Source organism: Equus caballus, chromosome 2 (assembly GCF_041296265.1).
Source record: "Equus caballus isolate H_3958 breed thoroughbred chromosome 2, TB-T2T, whole genome shotgun sequence".
In the NCBI taxonomy this organism is placed as follows: Eukaryota; Metazoa; Chordata; class Mammalia; order Perissodactyla; family Equidae; genus Equus; species Equus caballus.
Genome location: NC_091685.1, coordinates 19822058 through 19836404, shown reverse-complemented (window position 1 = coordinate 19836404; position 14347 = coordinate 19822058). Strand labels below are relative to the sequence as shown.

General features: G+C 43.7%; 1 protein-coding gene across 2 annotated transcripts in view; it reads right to left on the bottom strand.

The window, feature by feature from the left end:
• MTF1 (metal regulatory transcription factor 1) overlaps positions 1-14347 on the bottom strand; it is a 40025-nt gene that overhangs the window by 19312 nt on the left and 6366 nt on the right. For both annotated transcript variants that reach the window (XM_023633176.2, XM_023633180.2), the window contains exons 3-6: positions 4789-5027; positions 3844-3975; positions 1541-1614; positions 947-1083 (exon numbers count right to left, since the gene is read on the bottom strand). In XM_023633176.2, coding sequence (XP_023488944.1) covers positions 947-1083; positions 1541-1614; positions 3844-3975; positions 4789-5027 — 582 coding nt within the window. The remainder of the gene's footprint in view (positions 1-946; positions 1084-1540; positions 1615-3843; positions 3976-4788; positions 5028-14347) is intronic.

Below are 14347 nucleotides of genomic sequence, written 5' to 3'. Positions count from 1 at the left end.
ACCTCACAGAGCTCTGTGAGTGAGATCATCCATACAAAGGCACTCAGCACAGTACCTGGCACATAGTAAACATTCAGTTAATATTAGTCATCATCACTAATAAAACAGAAGGGGAAAGACCTTTCAAAAAGATCCCTTGCAGTTTAAAAATTAGAAACCACAGAATTGAAGTATGCTGTCTCTCTCCAAATCAAAATCATATTAAATACATAAAGAACCTCATTATTCAAGAGGGTCAGTGTGCTTCAGTTTCTTTATCTATGAAGTAGTAAGATAATAACAGTACTCACTTCCTAGGTTTAAAAGACATAAGTGCCCAATACCACATTAGAAGTAATAACAGTAAATTTATCCCAGAATCTCTCTGGAAAGGAGCTGTAGAAGAGAGGGAAATATGGTAGAAGGGCTTGGTAAACAACATACAAAATTGCCTAAAATTTTGCAGTGGCTGGTTCTGTGGTGCAGTGCCTTAAAGCAGTGGCTCTCAGACATTCTGGTCGGCAGACAATTCAAAAGGGCAAGGGACCCTCCAAACTCTGCCTGGTTCTCCAATGATGGATTAATGGACGTGTGAAGCAAATCATTAATTTGGGTCCCAAATTCAAGTACAGATATATCATTTTATAGATATGAATGGGAAATTAACACCCTTTTAGAGCATCTGGCTGGCCTTTCAGAAGCCATTCTGAGACCCCTGGTTTCAAGACACCTTCTTCCACCATACCTGATGGAAGGGAGGCAGAGGGGGCTCAGAGGCTAAAGCACAGGGAGCCTGGTAACATTGCTGGCTTCCACCACCACATCACAAAGACACAGATCTTGACCCTGATTTCTTCCCTCTCACTGCCAGACTTAGAGAGATGTTTTAACCTTTTATTTTGATACACAAACAATTGTTGCTGTTCTGTGCTGCCCCGATCAAAACAAGAGACAAAACACTGCACACCTCTGATCCATTGTGATTTGGAAGTGCATTGTATGAGTGTCCTTTGTTATCGTGACCTTTCATGTGACTTTTGAGACTGTACTGAGTGCTGAATGTTTTCTCACAGCCATTACTGGGGCAGAAAAAGGGTCTTTCACCTGCAAGAATGACAAATAGTGTTAATTTTACCAAAAGTCATTTCACTGGATTAAGACATCTACTTTTCCCTAACAGACGGAAGAAAATATTCTTATGAGGGTTCAGGTAACAGTTGTTATTAAGTTGGATGAATTACACGTTAATCATCTCAGTCCTAAAACTTAATGAAGAGCAAAGCACTGAGAATGGCCTGCTCCTGGGAAGTTTAAAGAGAAGATTAGTTTTTTTCCCAGGTTCTGTTTTTGAGTATCTCTGTATTGGTTTCTTTCTTAAGGCTGGATTCCTGAGTCTAACCTTTAGATCCTTTTCCCTCTGAAAGAAACTCAAACATTATAGGTGAAGGCTACACTGATTAGGCTTGCTCCCTCCATGGAGCTCTACAAATCTCAATGGAAACATAGATGTTTACTGGCTTGACAAAGGTTAAAATAAAAATAAAACTTAGCCTAAACTCACCAGTATGTGTACGGACGTGAGTTTTAAGGTGGTGGCTTGCTGCAAATGCTTTTCCACAGCCATCATGATCACACCTAAATAAGTTGTTTAAACAAAGACAAACAGCAGGCATTAGCCAACAGACCTTTATCTTCATTATCTCTTGTAAATACAAACTCAAACTAAAACAAAAGTTCAGAATACTAGGATCAGATCGATGGAATTGGTTTTAGAGATGGGAATGATGACAGGTCCCTAGAAAAGTAAGGTGACAAATCTGGGATCAGAGGGAGCTGATGGCCCAGAGTAAGTATTTCTTGTCCTACAGGTAAGGCACATGTTGAAAGCCTGACAATAAAAGCCTTTTGATGAATTATTTAACAGAATTCTATTGACAAGGAGAGCCCATACGGAAAATCTGCCAGTGCAGTATTAGGAACATCAACAGTGGGTACAGAGGCTCTCAGACCTGCACAGAGCCTGAGATACAACAGTCGAGCGAAATCAGTCCGAACATACTGGCTGTAACGGCTTACCTATAATCTGCAGTGTTGAGATCTACTTCTCTTTTCCTTTCTTGACAACCAAAGCTAGAAGTAATCTACCCCTCCTCAAAACTGCTAAGGCATTTATCTACATGCTTCTTTCACGGCACCTGTCATTTCCAATCTTATTTTATCTCTATGCGTATACACCTGTTATCTGTTCTCTGAGATTGTAAACTCTGAGGGCAGGGTCCATGTGGTTCTTTACATCTGCTATAGTTCTTGCACATAGCAGGTCTTCACTAACTATTTATATGAATGAATGCATTTTTTCATAAGCCAAAATATTTTATTTCTTTAAATAGAAAGCTTCTCTAAAGCATTTTACCTTTTTTCCCCCCTTAAAGATTTTATTTTTCCTTCTCCCCAAAGTCCCCCGGCACACAGTTGTATATTTTTAGTTGTGGGTCCTTCTAGTTGTGGAATGTGGGATACCGCCTCAGCATGGCTTGATGAGCGGTGCCGTGTCTGCACCCCAGATCCGAACCGGTGAAACTCTGGGCTGCTGAAGCAGAGTACACAAACTCAACCACTCGGCCATGGGGCCGGCCCAAGCATTCTACTTTTTAATTACATGTAATCATTGTGTCTAAAGTCTCATCTAATATTAAAGAAAAATTAGCAGTTTTAATCATCACAAAAATGCACGTGATTGAATAGAAATCAGAGTTCCCTCAAGAGCCCTATGGAACAAAAAAATAACCTAAGCTTCATAGCATCTGGAAGAGTAAGTAACTAAAATCTAAATACTCTTGCTTTTAAAGGGGCCATGACTCAGGAATGCATCTGTAATTTTAAAACACAATTCCATTTAATTGGTGTTTAAGAGTTGACTGTCCCTGAAGACTTTTAAATTCCTTGGTATCCTAACGAGGAGATGAGTGATTTGAGAAGGGAAAGGTAGCAAATTTCATGCCATGAACATAACAGCAATCTCTCCTGCCAAAATCCAAAGACACTGTTTATGGGCAATTTTCCGTAATTCATCTATATTATATTTAGAGGGAATCCTTACAAACTGATTTTCTCATTAAAAATGTCACATAATCATCCCCAAGTTGTTTTTGAACCCCTACTGAATGCCCAGAATCATGCTATATGCTGAGCAGAGAAGAAAATAGATGACACAAGTCCTTCCTTAAAGCTTATGCATTTACACATGTATCTATTAAATGTATATATATGTACATATACATAAATTGAAATACATAGATAAAAATGGAGGCTCCTGTATGTCTGTGTATACAACACATGAGATACTACAAAGCAAAAAGTGAACAAGTAACAAAATAAAATACCTGCCCCCCTAGCCTAAGCATTCCTACCCCTCATTTCCCCTCTCGCCTCCCCGCCTCCCACCTTGTTCATACGTATCCTTCCCTCTGTGCTCAAAGCGCTTTGGGCATCTCAGCCTCAGAGACGGTCTGGTTACTCGTGGTTCTTTTCCACCAGACCAAGATTCTCAAGAGGAGAGCCGGTGTCTTAGTACTTCTCCAGCACTGATTAAAGTACCTACCACCTAAGTGAGTTTCAACAATGCGTCTAGAAAATAAAGGGGAAAATGGAGGCAGAAAGGCCGTCATCCACAGAGTAAGGATGCCCTTGGTTCCATCACCACTCCTCCCACCTGCAGTGGTTGGTTATAGCTATCCTGGGGAGAGCTAACACTGCCAAAGAGCTGGTGAAGGGAATTTTCTCTCCACTTTGAAAAATTTTAGCGTACCTCAGGACCCCCAACTGAAACCTAGTCAGCGACAAATAGACAATAGAAAGACCTACCGAAATGGCTTTTCTCCTGTATGGGTTCGAATGTGCTTCCTCAGATCACTGAGTGTGGTGAAGTACTTGCTGCAGCCTTGAGATTCACAGTTAAACGTTTTCCCTGTGTGAAGCCTCTGATGTGCTTTCAGCCTGCAAGATATCCCAGAGAAATTGCCTTTGTGATAATGTACTACACAGCCTCCCCTTGTCAGCTTAATGTCCTTCAGGATCAAGTGCAGAAGAATTCTATATCCATAATAGATGAGTATCCAAAATTGTACGCTCAAAGAGATAGTCAGAGAAGTATACAGCAGAGAGGTATGAGTGTGACTCTGGAGCCAGACTGCCTGCGACTCAAATCCTGGTCCCACCTCCTACTGGATGGGGGACCTGCAGACAGTTAAATAACCTCTCTGTGCTTCCATTTACTCATCAGCTGCCACGAGGATTAGCACTCAGAACAGGGCCTAGCGTACAGTGAGTGCTTTTTAAGTGTAAGCTATTATTATGTTTTTTATTTTACACCCAGCGTTGAAGACTAACGTAAGTCTTCTGATACAAACAGTGGAAAAGAGAAATGGCTAACGAGTGGACCACTCCTCATTTCTCAGGGTAGAAAAAAGTTAATCTTCAAGGTGATGTAGAAAAGAAAATGATAGAAGCCTAGTACCAAGATCCTGAGCCAATGGGAAATATTACCCTGTGCCAAATAATAAAATCCCCGGGACAGAATGTCACTCCAGGAAATACAAATGGAAACACAACGTACTATCATTTTTAACCAACCCAATAAATGTCAATCTCTAAGTAACGAGTTCCTCTAATGCATTTTAAACAGTTGAGCATTGCTGTGCTCTTTGAAGGCCTGAAAGTGAACATCTGTACTGTGCAAGGAGAGAGCGCTCTGCAGTCATGACAAAGCTAGGGTCAGAGGTGGGAGGCACGCTGGGAGAAGATGCAGACCTGTACAGCGTGTTGAAGGCCTTCTCACAGCCCTGCACGTCGCACTCAAATGGCTTCTCCTTCGTGTGCACTCGCACATGGATCCTGAGGCTGTAGGAGGTGAGGAAGGCCTTGCCACAGCCCTCCTGATTACAGACAAAGGTGTACTCTCCTCGGTGAGTCTTCTGGTGGGTGCGCAGGTTGCCTGCTGTGCTGTAGGTGCGGGGACAGCCCTCAAAGGTGCACTGGTACCGCTTTACCTGGCAGACAGAGGAGACCTCATCAACAGGACAGAAGAGCTGCCCAGGGCCTAACTCCCCCCAGAGCTTGGCTCCCAGGAGATGTGGATGACACAAATAGGTTTTTATCATAAATACAGAAAACCACTCCCAACAACAAGGTGGGGACATCTTCCCATCATTCAAATGACACCTGGACTACAAATGAGTAATGGGGAAGAGAGAAGCTTGGAGGCAGGTGAATATTCTAAATGAACAGAAGGGTGTTTTCAGACTCTAGTAAATATCTATCCTCTGGTATGGGCATATACTGTTACAATTGCCTACATTCAAATACAATTTGACTTCGTTTTAAGGCTTGATTAAACACCCTGCCCTCTGGCACTATATCTTGATGGGAACTGACCAATGTTAAATTAAGCCTAAAACAACCTGAAATTTACATACTCAGTCACATATATACTAGCATGGTTTCCCCTGCATGTTTCCTTTCTTTTTTTTTTTCAAGCTTTTTCTCCCCAAATCCCCCCCGTACATAGTTGTATATTTCAGTTGTGGGTCCTTCCAGTTGCGGCATGTGGGACGCCACCTCAACATGGCCTCATGAGTGGTGCCATGTCCACGCCCAGGATCTGAACTGGTGAAACCCTGGGCCACTGAAGCAGAGCACATGAACTTAACCACATGGCCATGGGGCTGGCCCCTCCCCTGAAATGTTTTCTTGTTGTTGTTGCCTTTTTTGTTTTTTGGTGAGGAAGATAGGCCCTGAGCCAACAGTTGTTGTTAATCTTCCTCTTTTTTTTTTTTTTTTTTGCTTGAGGAAGATTGTCCCTGAACTAACATCTGTGCCAATCTTCCCTTATTTTGTATGTGGGAGACTGCCACAGCATGGCTTGATGAGTGGTGTGTAGGTCTGTGCCCAGGATCTGAACCTGCGAATTCCAGGCCACCAAAGCAGAGTGCACAAACTTAACCACTACGCCACCAGGCCGGTTCCACCACTGTATATTTTCAAGTCCAAAATGAAAATAATGTATCAAGAATTTCTCAGACTATTTGGCAGTATGACATTTCTCAAACTGCTGGCCTCTTGGTTTCCTTTCCCCACCAAACTTCTTGAGAAGGTAGTATACACGTATGCCTCCATTTCCCTCAATGTCCACGTATTCCTTAACCACTTGGCAAGCTGACTTCACTATACAAAGCTATTCTCTTGAACTTCCTGGTGGTCAAACTCTTTCATCCTTCCCCATTTTCCTTCACTACTTGCAAAAATATCTCATCGATGATGCCCTCTCCTTCTGAAAACTTGTTCTTCACAAAAAACCCCAGTAATTTCGTGGAGCTCTCCTTATCTTCTTCTCTGAGCCAGTCCTTTCCTTCACCCGCCAATGTAGACTTATTCCAGAACGTGTCTCTCATCTCCACATTTTCCCCGCCTCCACCCTGGTGCAGGGGAAGCAGCACTAGACTTGGCTGCAGGAGACGGAATTCTGGCACTCATGCTCAAGCCTTTGAACGAGTCACTTCACTTCTCTGAACTTCAGCTTCTTTATTTCTACCATGCTAATATTAACGCCTGCCCTGTCTGTCTCATGGTCCTTTGAGTGGGACAAAATGAGATAAAACATTTGTGAAAATACTTTGGGTGCTAGTATTGTCTACTCTTCAGCTTTAGTGAACATCTTCATGCTTTAATCTGGACCTTTCTCCAAAGCTTCAATCCTTATCTCTGACTACACTACTGGTATTCATTCAACAGTTACTGAACTGCTATGTCCTAGTCAACAAGCTAGATACCACAGATAAAAAAGTACACAAGACAAAAATCTCTGCTTTTACAGAGCACTGGTTTTAAGGAGGCAGACAGGCATAGATTATTATACACTGTGCTGAGCCTGACAACACATACATACCCAACGTGCTTGGGGAGCATAAAAAAGGGAAACCCAACCACTCTCAGAAAGACTGGAAATCAGTGAAGGCTCAGAAGCTGAGGGACTCTCTCTGAACTGAGGGCGGCTTTTTTTTGCTTTCAGTTTGCCTATTTTTTTAGGGATAAACTGAAAAGGTGTTCCTCAGACAAACCAGGAAAAGAGGGCATTCGAGAAAGAGGTAACACCTTGGGAACTGCATGGAGAGATGAATGAGTGCGCTGGTGCCACACACTGGTACCACTATATGTTGTGCTGAACCACAAACACACCTGTAATATGGGAGAGGTTGGAGGGAGAAGAATCTAGAAAATAAGGCCAAGCCTCCTTAGTCAAGCTATGGAGTAGAGGAATAGGACAATGGGGAGCCAGCAGCAGGTTTTAACCAAGATAGCAACACCAGCAGATCTGGGGTTTAGGAGACATCATTCTTGTAGCCTTGGGGAGGACGGACTGGAAGGGTAAGAGAGTAGAAGGGGTAGAGATTAAGAGAAGAGGGGCAACAGTCCAGGAGAGAGATGAGAAGAATCTGAACCAGGAAGTGACAGTGGACATTCTGAGAGCTGAAGCCGCAGAAATTAAAGGGGGAGAAATAACCGGCTGTAGTGACAACTGGGCGCCAAGGAGTGGAAGGGGTCGGGGAGAGGCAAAGTCGAGATCAACTCCCAAGATTATGGCCTGAATGACTAAATAGACGGTCACACTACCAATCTGGGGCTGGATAGTGGGTGGGAGAGAGATGATAAGTTGAGATGCTGCCAGGACTTCCAGGTGGAAAGGTCTAGTAGACAGTCAGACATATAGGCTAGAAGCTAAAAGGACAGTCTATGGCAGGAGTCTTTTGTACACAGATAACAGCTGCCTTTCCCTGTCCACAGGCAGGCTCAGGTTCAAGCCCCAGCTCTGCCACTTACTGTGCAACCTTGGGGAAATTATTTAAGCTCACTAAGCTGCACTTTCCTTATATATAACATAGAGGAAACAAATCTATCGTTTTAGGGTTGTTGTAAGGATTAGGAATAATCTGTATAAAGCATTTAAATACAGTGACTGGCATATAGTAGGTACTCAGTAAAATAATAGCTCTTATTAGAGGACAAAGGACAGACCCCTGAAAGTAACCAATGTTTAAGGTACTGGCAAAATAAGAGAAGCCACTGATGGTGAGTAGGAGAAAGGGTCAAGGAGACAGGAAGAGAAGCAAAGGAGAACGATGTCACAGAAGCCAACAAAAAAAGGGTCTCAAGGAAAAGAGAATGATCAAAATGTTAAATGTCAGAGAAAACATGGAAGATAAGGACTGAGGAAACTACTGGATTCAGCAGCTAGGCATTCACTGCTGACTTAGCAAGACTAGTTTAACGGACTGCTGGGGTCAGAAGTCTGGATTAAGGGGAATGAGTGACAGGGAGTGTGAAGGTAGAGACTAGAGATGGGGAGCAGCACCAAATGGGGGCTTTTGAGTTGATGCAGTTTTTATTTTTTTAAGTAGGATAGATCTGAGCACATTTGGGAGGAGAAAGGTCCTGGAAGAAGAGAAGCTGAGGATCTGGGGAGGAACACAAAAAGAAAGCGATATTTAAAAGCCCGGGTGGAGGGAAGAGCCTCAGGTAGGAAGAGGGACATTCAGTTTCAGAGAACAGAGGACCTGGGATAAGGACGGGTGTGACTCAAGGGTGGACAAGGTTTCTGTAAAGGGCCAAATAGTAAGTATTTTAGGCTCTGCGGGCCATGCAGTCTCTGTTACAATAACTCAACTCTGCTGCTCTATGTGAAAGTAGCCAGAGACAACACATAAATGGACAAGCCAGCCTGTGCTCCAAAAACACTTTATTTATGGACATTGAAATTTGAAGTTCATATCATTTTCATAGATCATGAAATGCTGTTGTTTGATTTTCTAAAAAATCATTTAAAAATGTAAAAACTCTTCTACAAAAACAGGTATCTGGATGGATCTGGCTTGCGGGCCATAGTTTGCCAACCCCTAAAACTTGTGGGGGTGGGGAGGGAGGGGCCCTGACTCCTCCCGTCTCCCCTCCCACTCCTTCTCTCATCTGTCCAACCCCCAGGAAGATCTTGCACAAGTCTGTAGGTTCCTCAGGCCAGGGCTCTCCCGCTCATTCATTCCTCGCCCTGCCAGCGCCACACGGGAGGAGCTTCATCAACACCTGTTACTGACCCACTAGCCCAGGCACTGTCGCGTCTCAGTGCCTCGTTCTGAAGCCAATCACTGCCAGATTTATTCTACAACAGCGTGCTGCAGGTGCCGTCTCTCTGCTCAAACGATAAAGTCCCAGTTCCTTAGCGTGATAGTCAAGGTCCTTCCCAGGGGCCCTTCCACCTTCTATCACATTACTGCCTGACCATCCGGCAGGAGGCTCTGTCCAGGCCCACAGGCAACAGACACCCTTCCCTAATTGCAGCGCTGAACTCCTACTTGCCCGCCTTTGCTCGCTCCTCTCTTCTACTGGAAATGCCTTGCTCCTTCTTCGCTTTTCCGAAGCTCTCTCTTCCTTCAGTTTCAGTCCCACCACCTCCAAGGCCCTCCACAATTACTCCAGGTCTAAGCGACAGTGCCGTTCTCCGAATTCCAACAATAGTTAACTACAGCACTCATTCGACACTTAGCTTACACTGTTAATTACCCTCTCATGCATATATCCTGATTTCCCAACAAGACTAAAAACCTCTTTGGTTCTGCCAGATAGAGTTTCAAAATAATCACTGACCAGGAAGAATGGGGACTGTGCATGCTGCAATAAAGGCGTCTACATGTCTCAACCAAAGAGTTTATGACAATGACGAATGATAAGAGCAAAACTTCATTCTCAAGATGCTACAGCAGTTGATAACTTTATAGGTAACAGTGCAATCAATAATTAACTACCCCTCCCTGTCTCCCTGCCCTGCCAACCCCTACTCCCATCCAGGTATTTTTACTTGGCCAGTTCAAGCTTCCATTAAATGCTCCTTCCTCAAGAAACTTTTCCCTGACTGACCCCTACCCCCACCTCAAAGCAGAATAAGTCTCCTTATTATAGTTTCTCATAGCTTCCTGTGTTTCTTTAAAGCACATGATACCATTACAATTAAATAATTACACAACTAAACAATTTACATCATTATCTATTTAGTTGTTAGGCACAGCAGTAGCTGGAAAACAGGAGGCACTAGATAAATATTTGTTGAGTTGGACCAATAAAGGGCTACTCTTTAGTTGGACTACAGGCTCCATGAGAGCAGGGACCTTGTCTGTCTTGTTCAGTGCCACAGCCTTGGGGACTAGCCTTCTGGGGAAGTGGCACTCGATGATTCATATTTGTTGAACGAAGGAATGAATGACTAAACAAACACAACAAAACCAGCAGGATTTCATGCTGAGGAAAGTAATGACACGGACTGTAAGTGCCAAGTGACAAAGGAAGAGAGTCTCAAGGAGGAGGGTCGACCAGGTCCAATGCAGCAGAGATGGCTGACAAAGCATTTCTTGGGTTCAGTCGACTCGCGAGACCACAACTGCCCCAGTGAGACTAGCTTCACTGGAGGGGCAGGAACAGAAGCCAGAATGTAACAGGCCGAGAAGGCGGGGAGAAGGAACTGGAGACAATGAACATCACTACTCTTTCAGGAAGCTTAGCTGAAGACAGAGAGAGAGGAGACACAGAGAGGAGAGGGCACACGCTGGGGAAGGGATTTATATTTAAAGGTGGGAGAGACGGCTGACAGTGAAAGCAAATGCCTGCTCCCCCATAATATCCGAATAACTGAATACTCTCTCACCCCATCTGGAGGGAGGCAGTAAATGGAAGTCACTACTCTGTGTCTTTCAGAATCGTTTGTAAATAACACCAAGTTTCACAAAAAGGGAAAACTAAACCTCCTCAAACTGGATCAGAACGGGAAGTTGCAAAAAACGTGTAAGTTTTCATGGTTACATAGAGGATGTATTGCGACATTTGGTAGACTTAAAAGGTTAAAGGTTTATCATGCATGCATTTAAAAAATTATGTTCCAGGGATTATATTGTCCCAGGTGCTAGGAATTAAAAAAAAAAAATAGCCCCCGCTCTCGAGGAGCTCAAAGTCAAGAGGAGAATCAAACAAATAAACAGACAAGAACAATATGGTATGACAAGCTGTACTGAAAATGGATGTCAGAATATAGAGAAATACAGAGAAAAAGCATCTAACTTAGACTTGGGGATAACTACAAAAGGCTTCTCGAAGGAGGTGATGCCCAAGCCGAAGTTAAAGAACTTGAGGGAGAGGTGACACATAACTAATTATCGAAATTAATTAGTGTAATATGAACATAATGACGCTGAAGATTTCACTGGATAATAAAGAAAACTCCTTTCCCCCAAAAAGCTTAAGCATTGCATCACTTTAATTTTCCTCTGTGGCCACAGACAGCTGTCCAGTACTAAGTTAAGGAGTTCGGAGAAAGCACAGGGGTCTAACGGTAGCAATGGGCAGGAAGCAGGAGCTTTCAGAGAACTGATGTTGACTTACAAAGTGTTCTGAGTAGTTCTAGAATAGAGAAATACTTGACAAAGACGATTGCCCTGTTAAGTCAACAGAATCAGAGAAGGAAAGTGAATGAGATAAGGAAAAACAAGAAAATTAAACACTGGTACTCTAGGAGACAAAAGCTTTAAAAAATTCAGAAAAGAAAAAAGTCTGGGTTTCTGCTGGAGGGAAAAGACATGAGACTGGGAGAACTAGATTCCACACGCCAACGGCCGCACACTCAGGAAGGACGGGGGCCTCTGATTCTGAGCACCCAGCACAGGGACATTCTCACCAACCAATGACTGGCCTGGCTGTTCTGGCCGTAGGAGCTGCCCTCTCCTCCTCATCACCAGGGACTTCCCTTCCATTTCTCCATACCAACTCTGTTCCCATGCCAGCACTGATCTCATCTCTCCTCCTCCATAGTGTGCAACCAAAGAGCTCCCAGAAGAAATACGAGAGCTCAGAACCGACCTCGTTTCTTACTTGCCATTGCCCCCCACGAGAGCTGAATTCATACAGCTGTTTCCACACTTTAACCCTCTACCCTTATAGAACTAACGCCATCCTGCTGCTCCTCACTGCTCAGCGTTCTCCACAGCTGACAGGTCTCAGGGTCTGGTTCTCCCCTCTGTCTTTGCGAAGATGGTATGTTAGGATAGAAAAGCACTGGCTTTGGCATCTAGAAAGTCTTCAGTTTAAATCTCAGTTCTATCACTTGCTAGTTGTATGTTTCTAAGCCTCAGTTTTCTAGTCTGTAAAATGAGAGCTAACAGTACGTATTTTATAAAATTGTTATAAAAATGAAAGGCAAAACTATCTTAAAGCCCTGACACAGTGACGAGTACATAGTAGGCACTCAACAGGTGCTAGCTCTCTCACCCTCCCCTCACTGCCACTACCAGCATAGCAGGAGTCTTCACTCTCGAGCTCTACAAGCCCTCAGCCTTGCCAGGTGCCTCAACTGCCCACCATGGAGTAACTGTGGGTGGCCTGGTGCTAAGGAAGTCAAAGGGAGGCACGTGTGACAGCAGACGCTTACCTGTGGCGGCGGGTGGTGTTCAGAGACCCCCTGCTGTAGGACCACACACCTATTCTCATTTTAAAACACAGTTATAAATGGTGGCTCACATTCCACGTTAACACACGGTCCAGCTAGGTAGGGGTTACGGGATTTCTGTAGGCTGTCCTGCAACTCAACCACCATTTATCACCTTGTTTTAAGGGGAACGTGCTTCCCAAAGAGTTCCTAACAGAGACCATTTGAACCTCTTCTTACACCGTACCTCCTTCAAGAATCATGGGGCCTACAAGGAAGAGAAGGTAAATGAACATCCACTGAACCACCACGACACACCAGACACTACGCTAAATGTTTTATACACACTGTTGTATATTTATAGATGAAGAACTCTCATTTAATCTCCACAAAATGCAATGGGATATTTTTATTTCAATTTTACAAAAGAGGAAACAGAGCAGCTTGCCCAAGGCCATGCAGCATATTCCAAAACAAAAATGGAAGCTAGGTCTAAATTATCCCTTTGCACATCACAGAAGAAACCGTTTAAGAATAAGCTTGATTTAAGTAGGAGAAAAACATTAAAATTCTAGTTATTTCTCCAATGTTCTACAATAGCAAAATTTCAGCAATACCCAAGAGATACAGCCAATATAAAATTAAATTTGAGGCCTGTTACTCCTGCAGCACTATGCTAGAAAACCAATATGTACACAAAACAACCCCTGTCCCTCGTCCAGGCCAGTGGGCCTTGGTGATGGAAATGCTGATGGCTGCAGAGAGGGACACGGCACACATGCAGGTGTGCAGGGGACAGCGCTAAAACAGCTTCATCTGGTGGCACATGGAAAGTGCTTCCGGCCCTGGATTCCCGCAGAACCTGGCACATATATCTCTAGCAGTCTCCCTACTAGATTCCAAGCCCCTCAGGGCAGGGACTGTTTCTTTGTCCTTCCTGATATTTGACAAAAATACACACTCAATAAGTAAAAGCTTGTGTATAGAATGAATGGATCCTTAACACCAGAATTTCAAGCAGAAACAGTCTCTGTCTGTCCTCGTTCTGAATGGCAAGTCCGTGGGAGTTCAGAAGGAACCTGTGAGAAAATGTAATCACAGTTTGCAAAGACTAAAAGTGAGTGGCTCCCCTCTGGGAGAGTCCACAACATCCTGGTTTGTCTGAGTGGATCATTCCTCTGCCTAAGGGACTGGTAATGAGTAATGCCATTGGAACTAGGTCTCCCGAAGTAAAGGACACATTGCAAAAAGGCTCCAAGACACTGGAATCAAAATTTTTCCCCTTATTCTTACACTTAAAATTTGTCACAGTAAAAAAAAAGAAGTTTCCTTTTGGAGTGTCACTGACCAATAGAGCAAGCAGCCTAGTTCATAAAGCATCACTGTTAAGTGCTTCTTGGTAGAAAAAGACATTCTTTCTTTATCAATGCACTGGAATACCTTGGGGCAACATGAAGAACGTATCTCGTATAGGATTCTGGGTTTCTTCAGACTTCTGGCCAAGTATGCAGGAGAAAAGTGGCAAGGTCAGTTAGCCACGGGGGGTACATGACGTTCACCAATGTGGTTCAAACACAGGTGGATAAACAGGATGACAGTCCTGGCACATTCTCAGGAAGGGCACAGAAGCAACCAAGTTTGGAAACCATGGACTGAGTGAACCAACTAAAGGAAACACAGCTGCTTAGAAACAAGGAGCAGAAAGGTATTGAAGGAACAAAGCTTAAGAAGGCTGACCTTGCACAGAATAACGGTATTTTGATTGGAAATTTCTCAAAGCTACCAAATCAACAGGTAGAGGGTAGGAAAAGAGCAAGTGTGAGAATGAGATACGTGAAATTAGAGTCAGCATAA